Source organism: Bos grunniens, chromosome 12 (assembly GCF_055505025.1).
Source record: "Bos grunniens cultivar Pamir isolate PY7600 chromosome 12, Bosgru_T2T1.0, whole genome shotgun sequence".
Lineage (NCBI taxonomy): Eukaryota > Metazoa > Chordata > Mammalia > Artiodactyla > Bovidae > Bos > Bos grunniens.
The window spans coordinates 11982502-12000416 of NC_141176.1; the positions used below are offsets into that span (position 1 = coordinate 11982502).

Here is a 17915-nt window from a genome sequence, read left to right on the forward strand (position 1 = left end):
GCACCCCCCACCTCTGCAGAGAGCGCGCTCCTCTCCTCCAGTCTGCAGGAAAGGTCAGAGCGAAAGAGAGACGCCTCAGTTCAGGCGCCACACATTTTTGTACTCCAGCCCGCCATGTACGGACATGCATGTTCTATCCGCCTGGAAAAGAGTTGTTCAGAAGCATCTGGGCCCCAAAGGACGCTTTTCAGATAATAGACGTGTCTTTGTTCACTGTGAAACAAACAGCTCTATTTCCTGGTCTGTGTGTCTATTAACTAAACCTTAGGCCTTCCTGGGTACCCCGTCAACCATCCTTTATGTTGTATGTGCGTGCCACCTGGAGTCTGGGCATCCTGGCCTGGGGCAGAGACCCTGGGATGCCTCAGCAGCTCTGGGGTCTATGGGAACCCACCATCTCAGGTGGCAAAGCCAACGCTGGTCAACAGGCCGCTTCCTCCAGTGTGGACACTTACTGGGTTGGCCAAAAAGTTCATTCGAAAAACCTAAACTTTTTGGCCAACCCAATATTTCCACTGGTCCACGAATGCTCCTTTCGAGGCCAGCGTTTCAGGGCTGAATCTCACACGGGCCAGAAAATCCTTTGTGAAAGGAAACAGACCACCTAGCTTTGTCGACACTCACTCTATTCCTAGAGTCCGATGATGGATGACTTCTAAGTGATGAGTTCCGAAATGAAGACATGATCAGTCTCACTGAATTAGCATCAGCATTTTATTCTTATAAATACGGTGCATTTGCAAATCGAACTCTAACGTCTTGAGTTAAGGACACTTATTTTTCTTCCAGTTTCAATGAATGAGGCTTCAAGTGTGGCATCACGAGACCAATTACACAAAGGACTCTTGACAGGCTCATTACTTTCTCACCACATTCCAGCAGGCATGACAGACACACTAGCTTTGGGATGCTCAGACTGACAATTTCCTCCCATTTCCAGGTCAGGCTCCAGTTACTGTTACGAATGCCTCAGAGCTGCATGTAATTTCAATAAATCTTTATATTCTGGAAGTCCTCTGGGGTCAAATCTACTGTCTTGGGAGTCAGAGTCTGTTGACAAACACTGTGATTGTTCCTACAGGGAGAAGAGCTGACGGCTCCAAAGCCCTTTTGCTGAAGCCCGTGAGAAGAGGGAAGGGTCAGGGTGTCTTTGGTGCCTGTTGGGGGCCAGGGGGTGGGGGCATGGGTGGTCACCCACGCATGACAGGTCCGCTGAGGAGATTTCTTACTGCAGAACACGACATTCTAGCCACCCTCTGGACCCAAACCACCTTAAAAGAGTGTTATACTTGGTTCTGAGTGGTCAAATACCCCAAGTGCCACTCAATTTTAAAATTACATAACCCTGGCATTCCAAAGCCCACAGGCATGGCTGTGCCAGAAGAGATGAGGTCTCTGTTTAAAGGTGAAAGCCCCAGACAGGGCTTAGTGTCAAAAAAAAAAAAAACCCAACAAACAAACTGTCAAATTGCTCTCATCTTGAGAGTCTACTTGGCAAGCATTTTTTTCTCCTCTGGAGGAGGTTTTTGTTTACAGGATTTAACAATTGAAGAAAAAAAACCCCACACACAATTGTGCATTGTTCGCTGCGGCACAAAGGTCGGCTCTCAGCACACAGTGGGTTTCCAATTCCTGATCCTTTTTGATCCCATTGTGTAGATCAGCAGATACAGAATTTTATTTTATGGCTGCAAAATGAAAAGCAAGAGACAATGGGCAGAAATCTTGTGAATCACGATCCTACAGAACTATCTGCCCAGGTGCTGGGCAGAAAAGTCCCTCTTGTCCAATTCTAACGGTGTTTACATAAATTTTAGAATGCATATTCACTCAGTAACACATTTTTTTAGGGTGATTGATACAGGTGCCCAAATCCTCTGTCTCATAGGGGCTAAAATATGTGTGGGGCTGAGACAATGAGGATGCTGGGAAATGAGGAGGCTCTTGTAAGACGTAGGGGACAAAGTCAATTCACTGTAGGAGATAAAGGAGCATGAGACTGCAGCGCTGCAGATCACTTTGTCCAACCCTTTTTATTCAGAGATGAAGCAACTGAGGCCCACAAGCAACTAGCCCCAGACTGCACAGGTACTGATATTAATAGTTCATGGCCGAACAGCATCGACAACTTCCTTCTTACCAGTGTACCCTGTTTGGAAATCCTCCCACTACAGACCAGGGGAATTATTTTCCATTACTAACAATACTTCTGCCACAGCATATCTTAGAAAAAAACATAAAGGAGAGGCAACAGGTAAGAACTTTACAATATAACCCTGATGAGAAATTGGTAGCGAATTCAACAATTCATTTAAGTATCTGAAAAAGCTATATGTTATTGGTTGGAATACTTCTTTAAAAAGGGACATTTTTTCCTTAATAAGGTGAAATCATGTGCAATTTATTCAATACAAGTGGCCATGTGGCTGCTCCTGGGATGCAACTCCAGGAAAAAAAAAATTTATCTAGGCACAGGAGGTGTCAGCTTAGACTTGTCATCTCTCTCATAATGGTGATGGTTGGAAACAAACAGAAATGCAACAAATAATGCTTCTTGGTCCCCCCAAATCTCTTTGCTCTGCTCCCTGAGGAATTTCACTCTGGCCGATCTGACAGAAACAGGAAGAAGCCAGGTGGAGCGGGGGTTTGGAGCCCCCAGAGATGCATTTCAGGAACACTGACCACGCGGTCCAGGGAACACCACTCCTCAGGGGCTTTCAAAGCCCCAGAGTTTGTTTAGAGAAAACCCTGCCGGCATGGATGGATTTCTCCTCCTGACAGTTTGCAGGAGAGGGTGTAAACAATTAAATGATTCATTCCAAACATGTGCTAGACGCAGGGACCCTTGCTCAGACCCTTTTGCTGCGGGTGTGCTTGAGCCGCACATGCGTGATGAGGTCCTCTTGCGGGCGCTCACAAAGGACCCTGGGGGCGGGGTGGGGAGACACATCCTTCACCCTGAGACTCACGGCTTTCATTCCTCCTGGCTGGTCAGGATCACAATGGACCTTCTCAGCGTTATGTGGGCTCCCTGAGGACTGGGTTAGCCGCCTTTCAGTGGAACAAACTCCCCTACCCCCCCACACCGAGGCACACAATGCGGTTATTATAACGCCCTGGCCCTAAGAAGGGCCTGGGAACAGCTTGGAGTGGCCTATAATTAAGTTCACTTAATAATAAAGACACAACTTCTTAGGTATTTATTGCAAGAAGCGAAAAGAAGCCTGTCATCTTCTCACTCTCTACTCCCCTCCCCCACCCTCCTTCCCTTTTACAAATCAGGAAAGCCAGGGAGTTATACATTTTTTTAAAAATAACTTTTGCAAAGGCTGTCTGGCCAGTGGGGAAAGGGAAATTAAATTACTTGAGAACATTCTTTCCATGTTTAAAAAAAAAAAAAAAAGGCTTCTGCTTATTCAGGTAGTTAACTCATGGGGAGGATTGTTAAAAGGCTGTTCCATCAACCACTCCTGGGTTCAACTTCCAAAGGCTTTCAGGGGCTGTGACCCTCCAGCAAAGGGGCATCCCTAGGGATGAAGATGCCATTTGGAAGGGCACTCCCTCAAGCCGCCGCTGTGCCCAGGAAGGATCCATGGGGAGTGTCCCTCCAGCAGGGCCCCATGTCCTTGGTCCCCACCCCTCCTCCAAGCACTCAATTGTGCAGCTAGTTTCCAAGTAGTGGGGAGAGGAGAGAGCGCCAGGAAATGTGGTCAGTTTGCAAGAATAAAAGCATGAGAGGGGGCAGTCCAGGGTCACAGCTCTGCCCCTATCTGGCTGAGTGTGCCTGTTTTCTTGAATTTCCCTAAGGCTCAGTGTCCTTTGTAAAATGAGGATGTTAGTAGTACAAGTGTTAGTGGCTCAGTCGTATCTGACTCTTTGTGACACTATGAACTGTAGCCCGCCAGGCTCCTCTGTCTGTGGAATTCTCCAGGCAAGAATACTGGGGTGGGTATCCATTCCCTTCTCGAGGGGATCTTTCTGACTCCAGGATCGAACCCGGGTCTCCTGCATTGCAGGCAGATTCTTTACTGTCTCAGCCACAGGTACAATGAGTAATGAATAGTCTTAAGTTCTCTGAGCCTCACTTCTTTTATCTGTAAAATGAGGTTAAAAAGTAACCTATTTTACATGCATTGTTGGGATAACTGAAAGGAGTAATGTATGAAATCGCTTAGCATACGTGGTACATAGTGATCAGTAAATGCTAGCTGCCATTCTTATTATTATCGTTATTCCTGTTATTAATGCAACTGTATTTTAAAAGATACTTATTGGATTGAAATCGTTTGCATCATTGGATGAGTCAATACACACAGCAGGCGTCTGTCTCGAGAAACAAGACAAGCCATGCAAACTGGCTGGGCAGTACCGCATGGGAATAGCTGCTGATTGCTGTTATTTCTTTGGTAGGGAGATGGGGTGGTGAAACACATGAGGGTCATCATTTCTTTGCTGTAATTAATTAAATGAAATGAACTGTACAGTTCCCACCATGTAGGGGTGAATAAGATAACATTAATAAGAAGACTAGTCTTTTCAGCTGGTCATAAGAAAGCACACGCATATTGGCGCTCCCAGCATTTTGGACTTTGCCATCAGTGATGAAGAGAAACTTTTATTACATGGTTGAAAAGAGGCTGACTTCTGCTGGAACATTTGATTTAAAAAAAAAAAAAAAACAAAAAACACTGGACATCGAGCCTGTTGATAAGTAAAGGTCAGCCCAAGAGAGGGTGGGAATGAGGTACATTTTGGGGAAATAAAAAAAAATGAGGCTTATAAAAAGAAACAAATTTGAGTCAGTTGAGCTGAGATGGATGGACCTGTTACACAGGGTGAAGTAAATCAGAAAGAGAAAAACAAATACCATGTATTAACACATATATATGGAATCCAGAAAAATAGTACCGATGAACCGATTCACAGGGCAGGAATAGAGAACACACGCATGGACACAGTGGGGAGAGGGTGGGGTGGGCTGAGGGAGAAGCATTGGCAGAAACACACTGCCATGGGCAGCTAGTGGGGTTCGGACGCATCACTGACCGATGGGCACGACTCTGGGCAAGCTCCGCGAGACGGCGAAGGACACGGAAGCCCGGCGTGCTGGGACCACAGGGTTTCAAAGAGTCAGACGTGACCGAGTGAGTGAACAGCAAGTTGGAATGTGCTGTGTGACAGGGAGCCCGACCTGGAGCTCGGTGATGGCCTAGAGGGGTGGGGTGGGGGTAGGGTGGGAGGGAGGCTCATGAAGGAGGGGATATATGATTCTTAATGCTCGTTCACACTGTTGTACGGCAGGAACCAACACAACATCGTAAAGCAATTATCCTCCAGTTAGAAATGAATTTTAAAAAAAGGAACGAGGCTGCTTTTTAAATATCTAAAGAAATCTCCAGTTACCATTCAGCTCAAACATAGTGCCTTGTTTTCACTTTGTTTTATGTAAAAAAACAATAAGCATTTGGAGGTACGACATTTTGGACACCAAAATGGAGGACTGTGAAACTCTGAGAAGCCCTGAAGGAGAAGAGACAGGAAACTCAAGGCAAGACATCCTTTATCCTCCTGATCCCAGCAGCATTTGCTCTTTATTCCTTAAAAAGCCTTTTAAAAGTCACATGGGAAAGGGAGCACTCCAGGGATCTTTCAATTCCTTTTGGTTTTGGCTAAGACAATGAAATTATTGAGAAAACCCAACCTTTTATAGAATACTGCTGTTGAAAGGACTTTTGAGTGGGTTGAATACTATCAAATCATTGTTTCTTGGGCAATACAGAGCGGAGGAAAAAAAATAAAAATAATTACTGAACAGGAGCGGATTCAGTGGGTTTGCATAGAGCTGCATTCCAGTGTCAGAATGTGGCATCAAAGGCTTCGTTTACCACGGTCACTTTTTTTTATCCTAAGTGACCAGGTGATGCATTAAGGCAACAGCAAGGTCCTCTTCATCCCTCAGGGTTTTGGAAACAGACCATGCTCCACCATTCTCAAACCACCTTCCTTTAACCCTGGCCTTTCACATAATGCAGGTCAACCTGCTTCCTCTAGTGATCACAGATCAGTGGTGCGCGGGCCTCACTCTGGCTGCTTCTCTGAATTCTGATTACTTAGCAAGTGCAGGAAGGCTCAGGAATGTCAGAATTACCCGGTCATTGCACGCAGACACTGGATAGACCTCTTCTTTTCTTCAGGATACTCTTTCTTTGTATCTTATTTCAAATCCCAGGGTCATCAGGGTGATAAGGGCACTTCTTAAACACTGGACAGCATGGTGGAGGTGAAAATCTGTTGTAAAATCTGAGGGATGTCCTTGGTGTCCATGGCAACAAAAGACCGGCCTGCTGGTAGAGTTCTCTGAAGCCTGTCAGGATGCATGGGGAAAGAAAATTACCATCGCAAACCAGGGTGCCCCCTTCACCTCCGGCCTCTGCAGACCTCAGCATCCGAATGGTTTCTTGGGAAGGGAACTTCTCACTTTTTAATATCTTGCCCCTGCTTGCAGTGGAACTGGCTGTTGCTAGGCAACAGAGAGCTACAGAGAGAGGCTTGCTGGAAGCACTGAACCGAAAGAAAGGTCTTTTCAGTGAGAAAATTGGGGAATTTGCAAGGAAAAAAATGCTCTCCCTTTTATGATGGTTGTTTCCTGGTATTTTATATTCCCTTGGCAGAACAGAGCCCTCAGGATCAATCTGGGACTAGCTCACCTAGATTCAGAGAACGTGTTGGCCTCACACTGTCCTACTAACTGCCTTCCTGCCTTAGAAAAACAGGCTTCAAGAAAAGCTGCCCAGCCAAACCTCAACTGGTTCTTTCTCTCTTCCTCTTGCGTTCTCTCTCTCCTCTCTCTCCCTTTCTCTTTTCTGCCCCACATCATACAATGTGAAACATAATCTGACTTACGCAATGCCTGCTTTGATGACACTGAGGTTATATGGGCTTATGTTAATTATTTTAAATGCCAAGTTATCATTCGGAACAAAGGGCCATTTTTGGAGGCAGTAAAAGTACAAGACACAGCTCTATCCCAAAGAACGCCTCCTTTCACTGTGCCAGCAGAGTTTGGTTTTGGAATGACATTAATACAAGTCCACTCTCCTGTGCAGTATCATGCATTTGGCATGCCTGGTAGACCAGCTAATTCTACAATGTATCTCCTGCCAGTGGATGTTGGATCATTTCCCCAGGAAACCACAAGGGTATTATTGTGCTTTCTTAAGTGTTCAAACAGGATCTGTTCACTAGAAAGACAAAATAGCTATTTCAGCTCAAACAGTATTTGTTGAGCTTGCCGTCTGGATTCATCCTGGGCTGGGCCTGAAGACAGTCTAAGCGGAAAAGGCATGGTCTGCATTTGAGGACATGGAAGTTCTCAAAGAGGCTAACACGCGCAACTGAGAGAGATGTGAAGTCATTTGTAATAACGCGACTGTAGTTATGTGGTATTAAGTCTGTTCTTAGCCGTGCCCTGAAATCCTACAGCAAATCAAAGGGAAGAGAAAAATATGTCAGAACTTTGGACCCTAAACCATTTCCTAGTCTGTCCAGGACTCTGTGGGCTTCCCTGATAGCTCAGTTGGTAAAGAATCTGCCTGCAATGCAGGAGACCCTGGTTCGATTCCTGGGTCAGGAAGATCTGCTGGAGAAGGGATAGGCTACCCACTCCAGTATTCCTGGGCTTCCCTTGGGGCTCAGCTGGTAAAGAATCTGCCCACAATGCAGGAGACCTATGTTCGATCCCTGGGTTGGGAAGAGCCCCTGGAGAAGGGAAAGGCTACCCACTCCAGTGTTCTGGCCTGGAGAAGTCCACAGGCTGCATAGTCCATGGGGTTGCAAAGAGTCGGACACGACTGAGCAACTTTCACTTCCCAGGACTCTGTACCATAGGGTGAGACAGGTAAAAGAGGTGGAGAAACAAAAGGGCATGTGGGCTCTTGTGATGTAGGCAGGATTTTATTTTCTCTTTTGAGGAAAGATACTTTCAATTGTGTTTTCTGCTCCTTATAAGTACTTTAAGTAGAGAAAAACCATTTCTGTCTGTAATTCAGAAAGATAAATGTTAGTGTGTTTAAGAAACGAAAATGTTTCCAGATCTCTCCTTTCAGATGATCCATGATAGTATTTATTATCTGACCATAAGTCTCTCTACTGAATATTCAGCATATTTAGTGTAGCATCTTACTATAGATACAGACATACATGAAGGAGAAATACAAGAAGGAAGATTATCTGTCTATGTTTTTATATATATATATATCGGAGAAGGCAATGGCACCCCACTCCAGTACTCTTGCCTGGAAAATCCCATGGACGGAGGAGCCTGGTGGGCTGCTGTCTATGGGGTCGCACAGAGTCGGACACGACTGAAGTGACTTAGCAGCAGTAGTATATATATATATATGTGCCATGGTCAAGTCGCTCAGTCGTGTCCGAGTCTTTGTGACCCCATGGACTGTAGCCTGCCAGGCTCTCCCATCCGCATCTCATCTCCCATCCCCATCCCATCTCCCATCTCCCATCCATGGGATTTTTCAGGCAAGAGTACTGGAGTGGGTGCCGTTGCCTTTCCCAGTCTATAGCTATGTAGACACACACATTAGATCTTATTTACGTGTATGTGTGTGTATGTTGGGCTTCCCTGGTGGCTCAGTGGTAAAGAATCTGCCTGCTATGTAGGAGCCACAGGAGATGTGGGTTTGATCCCTGGGTCGGGAAGATCTCCTGGAGAAGGAAATGGCTACCCAGTCCAGTATTCTTGCCTGGAGAAGCCCATGGACAGAGGAGCCTGGAGGGCTACAGTCCACAGGATCGCAAAGAGTCAGACATAATTGAAGTGACTCAGCACGAATGCACACATGTCTAGTATGTCTAAATACAATGTAGAGACACACATCCCTAATCTCTGATGCTACAAAAATAGTAGATGCTTGTTACTTGAATATGATTTGAGCATGAACTGAGCTTGACACCTTGATGTAAAAGGCAAAATGTATAAAATACTGCTTAATTTTATTGGTAGACAAATCAATTTGCTATTTATTTTATTGTTGGTTAAATATAAGCTGAAAAATAAATAACGTATTGCTGCTCATCTAAATATAAGGTAGAAGATCCCATTCCCTCACCCAGACTGTCAGCTGCTTGAGGCAGCCGCTCTGGCTTCTGTTTCTCCCCCATGCCCCCCACCACCCCCGACGACGGGAAGCCTGTGAACCAGCGCGTGTCAGCTACTCAGACCTCTCTACCCTTGCCCTCTGCTGTGCCCTAAGGTGACACTTACCGGGCTGCTTGATCGCCTAAAGATCCAATAAAGATGGCGAAAGCGTTTACTTGAGGGCTGCTTGTCAGGATCTGGGCAAACTTGGCGGGGTGTATTCCATAGCGAGACAGGTTGGCATCACTTAAGACAATGACGAAGTACTCATCAGCTTCTTCTTTGACGATTTCCTTGATGGCATGTTCTGTCCCCTCTAAGGTGTGGTCCCCACTCATGCAGAACTGAGCGTGGGCGTGCATCGTCTGGGGGTAAGACATGGCACAAAAGCCACCAATGAGAAGCTTTCTTTAAAGAAAAAAACCCCAAACACGATTTTTCTATTGACAGTGAGAAAGCACAAATGCTCTGAGCGAGTTCCATGTAATTTGCACGTGAGACCCACAACAGTACACAGTGACATCTGGGTGTGGTCAAGTCTTTCATTAAAACAGGAAATGTTCCAAAATGATCCCAGTCGGCACTGATTTTTAAAACTCAAGCTGCCATTTAAAGTGAGAATATGTAGGGATTTCCCTGGTGGTCCAGTGGTTAAGAATCCGCCTTCCAGTGCAGGGGACGTGGGTTCCATCCCTGGCTGAGGAACTATGATCCCCCATGCTGGGGGGTAAGGAGGGGACACACAGCTACTACTGAGTCTTCACACTGCAGTGAAGACCCAGCACAGCCAATAAAAGCAAACAAACAAAAATCCAAAAAGCCTTAAAAAAAATGTCAGGAAATGTAAGAAGATATGAAGCTTGGTGTCACATGGGAGAATGGAGATAACACAGGAGAAAAATAAGGAATGGCTTGGGTTTCCAATAAACAAAATTATAATACTAAGCACTGTACTTAATAGGAATGGAGGAAATTTACTCTGATAAACACGATGAGTGTGTTTCTACTGTAGATCTAAGTATGTGAAACTGAATTTATTGTTAGAAAAATACTAAGAAATACATAAAATTGGGGTTAGAGAGTACTCTAGAAGGAGTCCTTCTTTTCCTTCTGAAATATGTAGGAGCTCAGAAGAACTCTATAGAATACAGGCTGTAGATCCTGATACTAACCTGAGTCCCCTAAAAATACATAGGAACAAAGTTTAAATTTTGTATGGTGTAGACCAGGAATTTCGGCATGATAAGTGCTTTCTCATATTAATGCTTAAATTTCTGTGAAACAGAAAGTCTTTTTGCTTCCAGTTAGCTGCTGCTTCTTCAGTGAATCTTTTCAGTGGCCAGTAGATACTTTACCTAATCTGGTGGAAGGTTTCTTAATATAGAGGTAATTGAATGCATTTACCTTGAGAATTTCTAGTCTTTGCTTATTGTCCTTGGGGATTTTGTTAATTGGAACTAGACCAATGTTGTATCCATCTCCAGAGTGTCCAGCGACGTCATACTACAGGCAAGAGAATCAGATTTAGAATCCTCTGTCCACTAAAAAATGGTCACTGGGCCTATAAAGCTTCCAACTTTGTTTTGTTATTGCCCAGAACTGCCAAACCTAAGTCTGTGGGTGTTTACCAACAAAGGCAAAAAAAGTCCATGCTCCTTCCGTTCCAGTCCATTTTCATTGATCTCTGCTCTCCAGCCGCAGGGAGAGAGTATGAGGAGGGCTTCAGGGGCTATCAAGAATTCCGTTCTTAACTTTCAGGGAGAGAGCTTCACAAAACATACACATATGTACACACATACCCCACAGTGTCAGTAGGCAGAATTCTAAGGTGGCCTCCAAGATTCCTGCGCGCCGCCACCCCCCCCCCCCCCCCCCCGGTATATACGACCTGTACAGTCTTCTCCCCTTAGATGTGGGCAGGACCTCATGATTATGTTATGTAAGGAGGCCAAAGGGATTCTGCAGATGTAATTAAGGTTACGAATCATCTGGCTCCGAGTTGATCAAAACAAAGATTATCCGGATGGGCCTAATTTAATCACATGAGCCCTTAAAAAGTAGAGAGATTTTTTTTCTTGCTGATAGTAGAAGGGAAAGACAGAGAGATTTGAGTGTGGGGAAATTTGATATGTGGGAGTTATCTGTGGTCTAGATGGTGGGCACCACAGAGCAGGACCCCAAGAATCACACATCTAGGAATGACCCTGCCTAAAAGCCAGCACTGAAACAGGGACCTCAGTTCTACAACCTCAAGGAACCAAATTCTGCCAGTTTGAATGGGCTTGGAAGCAGATTCTTTACCAGAGCCTTTGAGTAAGAGCCCAGGCTGGCTGACATCCTGATTTCAGCCTTGTAAGATTCTAAGCAGAGAACTCAACTGAGCCTGCCTGGAATTCTCAACTACAGAACTATGACTTTAACAAGCATTGCTTTAAGAAGCTAAGTCTATGGTAATTAGTTACACAGCAGTAGAAAACTATTACACATACCTTTTTTTTTTCCTGAACACAAAAGTGGAATATATTCACTGTAGAAATTACAGAAAAGCACAAAACAGAAAGCGAAGAGAACTAAAGAGCCTCTCAATGAGGGTGAAAGAGGAGAGAGAAAAAGCTGACTTAAAATTCAACATTCAAAGAACTAAGATAATGGCACCTGGTCCCATCACTTCACGGCAAACAGAAGGGGGAAAAGTGGAAGCAGTGACAGACTTTATATTTTTGGGCTCCAAAATCACTGTGGACAGCGATTGTAGCCATGAAATTCAAAGACGCTTGCTCCTTGGAAGAAAAGCTATGACAAACCTAGACAGTGTATTAAAAAGCAGAGATATCAGTTTGCTGACAAAGGTCCTTATAGGCAAAGCTATGGTTTTTCCAGTAGTCATGTACACATGTGAGAGCTGGACCCTAAAGAAGACTGAGCACTGAAGAAGTGAAGTTTTCAAACTGTGGTGCTGGAGAAGACTCTTGAGAGTCCCTTGGACAGCAAGATCAAACCGGTCCATCCTAAAGAAGATCAACCCTGAATATTCATTGGAAGGACTGAAGGTGAAGCTCCAATACTTTGGCCACCTGATGTGAAGAGCCGACTCATTGGAAAAGACCCCGATGCTGGGAAAGATGGCGGGCGAAGGGAGAAGGGGGTGGCAGAGGATGTGATGGCTGGATGGCATCACTGACTAATGGACAGGAGCTTGAGCAAGCTCTGGGAGCTGGTGGAGGACAGAGGAGCCTGGCATGCTGAAGTCCATGGGGTTGCAAAGAGTTGGATACAAGTTAGGAACTGAACTATAACAACAAAGAAGTAAAAATTATCCATGATCCCATTACTGAAAGGTAACTTCTGTTAATGTTTTCTTATATAAGTTCACACACACACGTCAGCATCAACATGATTTTTAACTAATGGATAACACTGACCGTGTGATTTTATAATCTGCTTTTCTATTTAATAGTGCATGGCAGAGATTTTTCAGTTTAGCAAATACCTTTTAAATTTGCTCTCTCACAATGCACAAGAGAAAGTCTTGTCTGTTGAGAAAAGGCTGGAATTGAGACAGGGTATTGCATTTTTACAGAATTTGGGAAGAAGTTTGGGAATTGAGGCAACTGTAATTGGAGCAAGGTGGTTCTCTCCAATTGTGGGGTTTGCCCCTAAATTCCCTTTCTCCTCTCATTTTCCTCTAAGAGTTTTTTGTGATACTGATATAAGGATTGGAATAGACCTCAGGGTATTTGAGCAACTGGGGGATCTGAAAAGAAAATTCTGGGTATGGGTCTGGGCCAAATATCTTAGGGATTCCTTGGAGTGCTACGGGCTTCCCTGGTGGCTCAGATGGTAAAGCCTGCAATGCAGGAGACCCAGATTCGATCCCTGGGTTGGAAAGATCCTGGAATGCTATGGGTCAAAATACTTAAGAATCACTACTATCTAGTCACCATCAGTCAATAGCTGTCTTTTGAACACCTACCACATGCAAAACACCACTTAAGGTGTTGAAAGTGTTAGTAGCTCAGTCACGTCTGACTCTTTGTGACCCCTTGGACTGTAGCCCACCAGGCTCCTCTGTCCATGAGATTCTCCACGCTAGAATACTGGAGTGGGTTGTCATTTCCTTCTCCAGGGGATCTTTCCGATCCAGGGACCAAACCCGGGTCTCCTGCATTGAGGGAAGTCCTAAGGTGTTGAGGGGAATGCAATGATTTCTTTCATGTCTATTCTTTTATATCTGGTGAGTTTTTTGAGGGCAAGGCTGTATCTTATTCATCTTAACACATTTTATTATCTACGAGTAGGCCTGGTGTGTTTATTGTTGAAATGCTTTGAGAGAGTTTGCAATCAAGTTTGGAAATTAAGAAGCTTTCCTTTCCCATGTGCGCTACATTCTTTCACAAATAAGTTCTTTAGAAGCTGGAATGCATTTTTTTCCCTCCCAGCACTCATGTGATACATGGTGGTTAACCCAAGCTAGCTGACAAAAACAACCCATAACATAACTGAAATCATGGCATTTAAAATGAAAAGTAGAACATTCTCTGTTGAAATAATTTTTATGCAAAAATAAGGAGTCAGAAGGCAGTCAGGTTACAGGGGGGAGATGAGTTCTATTCTAGACATGCTGGAACTGTGCATTTGGGAGACATCAGAGAAGAAACCTATTTCTTGTCGTCTGCGATGTGGCTGTCACCCTCAGGAGGGGTCAGTGTGACTCTCAAGGGTGACTACACAGAAAGAGAAGAGCAGAGGGCCCCAACCAAGTCTTGGGGGGCACCCTCCTCGTTGAGGTGGAAGACCCAGGGTGGAGTGAAGAAGATGTGAAAGAGAAGTGGCGGATGCAGAGTACCCAGAATGGCCCTGGAAATCAGTGTGCATGGCTCAGAAGCGGCTGTGCAACTGTGCTGAGTGACATTCACCACGGCCAGCCAGGAGCAGGGTGACTAATGACCCCTGCGCAGAGAATCACTGGAGGCCTTCGGGGGCACAATTTCAGTAAAAGGTTTGTGGTATGAGACAAAAATAGAACAGCATCTAGACAGGTGTTTGGGGAGAGGTGCCTACATTTCATTGGCACCTCATTGGCTATAAAGAGAGGAGACGACTCATTGGAAAAGACCCTGATGCTGGGAAAGATTGAGGGCAGGAGGAGAAGGGGGTGACAGAGGATGAGATGGTTGGATGGCATCACCGACTCGATGGCTGTGAGTTTAAGCATAGTGAAGGACAAAGAAGTCTGGCGTGCTGCCGTTCATGTGGTCGTTCATGAGTCAGACATGATGGAGTGACTGACCAACAACAAGAAAGGAGGCGGTGGGGAGAGATCAGGGTCATGGTCAGAGGGCCAAGTTTGGAGAGAGGGGAAGGACATGTTTTTCCTGAGACTAAAAGCAAGGCAGAGAGGATAAGAGTGGACAGAGACAAGTATACAATTGAAGGGATAAGTGGACAAATGAAGGCCCGTATAGGATGTCTATTTAAAAGCTATAAATCATGGTCTCCTGTATCACAGGCAGATTCTTTACCGTTTGAACCACCAGGGAAGCCCATAAATCAGGCTGAAAATTGCTAAATAAAGTATGTTCTTCCTCTACTTTGATAAATAGACATTATAATGACCTGGAAAGCCAGGGTCAAATTCCAAACACTTGGATTCTCAAAGCTCCGTGCTAGAACACGGCGGTGTGGGCAGGACTGGCCCCTGGCTTGCAGCCCACATCCTTCTCTCTGTAGCTGGCTCTGTCCCCACCTCGAGGGGCTCACAGGCATGTGTGTGGATACCCGGTCCTCGTGTCCACACGCCATCACACTTTTCTGTCCTCACAGTGCTGGCTGTGCACACCGTTGGCCAGTCTGGCCCAGGAAGATGGACCTAAGAAAGACGCCCAAGAAACAGACTTGGGGTCACCCAAGCAAGACAGCTGGGGATCCCAGGAACTGGGAGTAGGTTCTAGACACAGAATCTAAGTGGGCTTGCTCCACTGGCCCCACAGACTCTTCCCTCAATGGAAGGGCATGCTCAGAGGAGGGCCAGGGCAGGACATTAGTCTGTGCCTGATTTTAGAGTGTTTTATTAAAAATACAAAGGATGATATGAAAGAATATTGGGGGAAATTTGCCGATCCACTAAAAAAGCTTGGTAAGGAACGCTTTCCAGGGATATAACAAATTCCATATATGGAAAAAAAAAAAATCTCTGTATCTAGTTTGCTGTCATTGTCGTGAAAAGGTGGCAAAATTTAAAACCTAAAGGCAGCACAGCCCTGGACGATGGAGTGCTGGCTTCAGTATATGCCTGACCATGGTCACCAAGAGCTCAGCACGAGGACTGGCCTAGATGTGGAGAAAACCTGCACAATTCCTCCAGGGACGCAAGCGCCAGGCCCCGTCCAGACTGACTGACGATGGTCACGGCAGCAACTGTTCTAAATGGAGAACAATGGCGACCACAGCAGTACTCTTGCCTGGAACATCCCACGGACAGAGGAGTCTGACGGGCTGCAGTCCATCGGATCACAAGAGTCAGACACAGCTGAGCGACTAAACCACCGATGGCCAGGCAAACTGCTCTCATCATAGGGCTGTGAAGTAATCTGTTAAAACGGGAATCTTACACATGACGGGTTAAGATCAGTTCCTAGAAGCAGAAGTAAGTTTCTCTTATTTGGCTCAGATGATAGGGCTATAAATACATATTTGACTTTTTCTTCTCCTTTTAACTGATGGTTAAATATCTTACTGACCAGATGACGATGGGTGATACTATATAAATAACTATTTGACCATGTGGTCTGCTTACAGGGTTGCCACAACTGGTCACTGGAAGGGAAAAACTTGCTAGTTAATTATTAAACAAATAGTAGTCAGGCTTCCCTGGCGACTCAGGGGTAAAGAATCCGCCTGCCGACGCAGGGGGACACAGGTTGGGTCCCAGGCCCCGGAAGATCCCACGTGCCCTGGAGCAATTAAGCCCCTGTGTCACAACTCCTGAGTCTGTGCTCGGAGACTACAAGCCACAACTACTGACCCCGAGAGCCGCAGCTACTGAGGCCCGAGCGCCCCGGAGCCTGGCTCACAGCAAGAGAGGCCATCATAATGAGAAGTCCTGGGACTGCAACTAGAGTGCAGTCCCTGCTCTTCGCAACGGGAAAAAGCCTGCAGAACAACGAAGACCCAGTGCAGCCAAAAGAAAAACAAACAAAAAAATTTAAAAAACTATAAAAAAAAATAGTAGTCAAATGAATTGTTGGATGTTTCTTAACAAAAACAGATACTGATTGACTGAACCTCCACAAACATTTAGTCACAAAACAGTCTATCATTTGATCGATCTATCACTTAATTATCTGCCCAGGAGAAAAAAAGCATTCTATACTTTTTCGGGTAAATGAGATAGACAGGTGAGCTGCACACCTTCCTCCCTCCTCCCTCCCTCCCTTTATTCGCAGTAAGGAAAGTGCAGTTTGCAGAAAGGGCTGCCTTTGCCTGTGTCTAGCTGGTATTACAAAGGCTGAGAAGACACGCCTAAAGGACAGGATGAGGCTTTTAAAATAGCTTGCAGGCTCTGGTTCTCATCTTCCAAAGGGGCTTGGGGATTCTTCTGGGTCCAAAGTAAATAAAATGCTTGAGAGGAATTCAAAGTACATCCAAATGTGAAGCATTCACTGGCGTTACTGGGGATCATGTTAAGCTTCCATGAAAAACCATCTTTCTATGTCGTAATTATCTGGGATCTGCTCTCCAAGGATCCCAACACACTTTATAGAGAGTAGTTTGCTAATCCTCAAAATCGTCTGGGTGAAAGGAAAAAGTATAAGAACTCATCCGTTTCTACCGCCTGATTCTGCCACTTACCCAGTCCGTCGCTCGTCGGGAGAGACAGGGTCTCACACCGGCTTCCAGGCAGGACTCATAGACCTCACTAAACAAGGACCTCATTGTTGCTGTCGACCGTCTAACATTTATTTTCTTTCTGTTTTTCTGCCTAACATTTAGACCACAACTTTTTCTAAGTAGCTCAAAATTTTTGTGATCATGATTTCTCCACTTTTCAGAGCCTCCCTTAAACCTCTGCAGAGTCCTGCATTTAACATCCAACATAAACATTAAACCACAGCAGTAAAGAAAAGTCTTAACTAGAGAGGACCGATTTTAATACTTTTTTTGCTTTAGAAACTTGTTTAAATACCCTTTTGCTATATTTTCTTTTGCAAATCTCATTTGTTCAGAGAAAGCCAGGAAAAAAATGAAAACAAATGCTGAGTTTCGGTCCAAGACACAAAAATTTATCATCAGATTAGAAGGATGATTTATAATATAATATTTAGATGGCAAAGAAAAGCTTTATTTCCAACAAAGAGCTACTAGCATTTTTATGAATAAGGTTTGTGTTTAAATTTCTGTTGGGAAGTATAATCATTTGCTAACTTTAGGAGAAATTGTGCTTTATTATACCTGTTGGGCTTCCCTGGTGGCTCAGGTGGTAAAGAATCTGCCTGCAATGTGGGAGATCTGGGTTCAATCCCTGGGTTGGGAAGATCCCCTGGAGGAGGGCATGACAACCCACTCTAGTATTCTTGCTGGAGAATCCCTACACACAGAGGAGCCTAGCGGCCTACAGCCCACAGTGTCACAAAGAGTCGGACACGACTAAGTGACTAAACACATATCTCTATATTTTAAGTAGCAAGAGACAATCATTTGAGGCTATTTTGGAGATCTGATAATATGTGAAATTCTAATCTCCTTCTGGACCTACAAATAC

The 17915-nt window shown here is 44.9% G+C and overlaps 1 protein-coding gene across 2 annotated transcripts in view; it reads right to left on the reverse strand.

The window, feature by feature from the left end:
* Positions 1-696: 696 nt before the first annotated feature.
* Positions 697-17915, reverse strand: part of VWA8 (von Willebrand factor A domain containing 8) — a 390356-nt gene continuing 373137 nt past the window's right edge. For both annotated transcript variants that reach the window (XM_086328813.1, XM_086328812.1), the window contains 3 exons: positions 10559-10657; positions 9281-9519; positions 697-6364 (listed from right to left, as the gene is read on the reverse strand). In XM_086328813.1, the coding sequence (XP_086184939.1) occupies positions 6256-6364; positions 9281-9519; positions 10559-10657 (447 nt within the window). In that variant the 3' untranslated portion in view covers positions 697-6255. The remainder of the gene's footprint in view (positions 6365-9280; positions 9520-10558; positions 10658-17915) is intronic.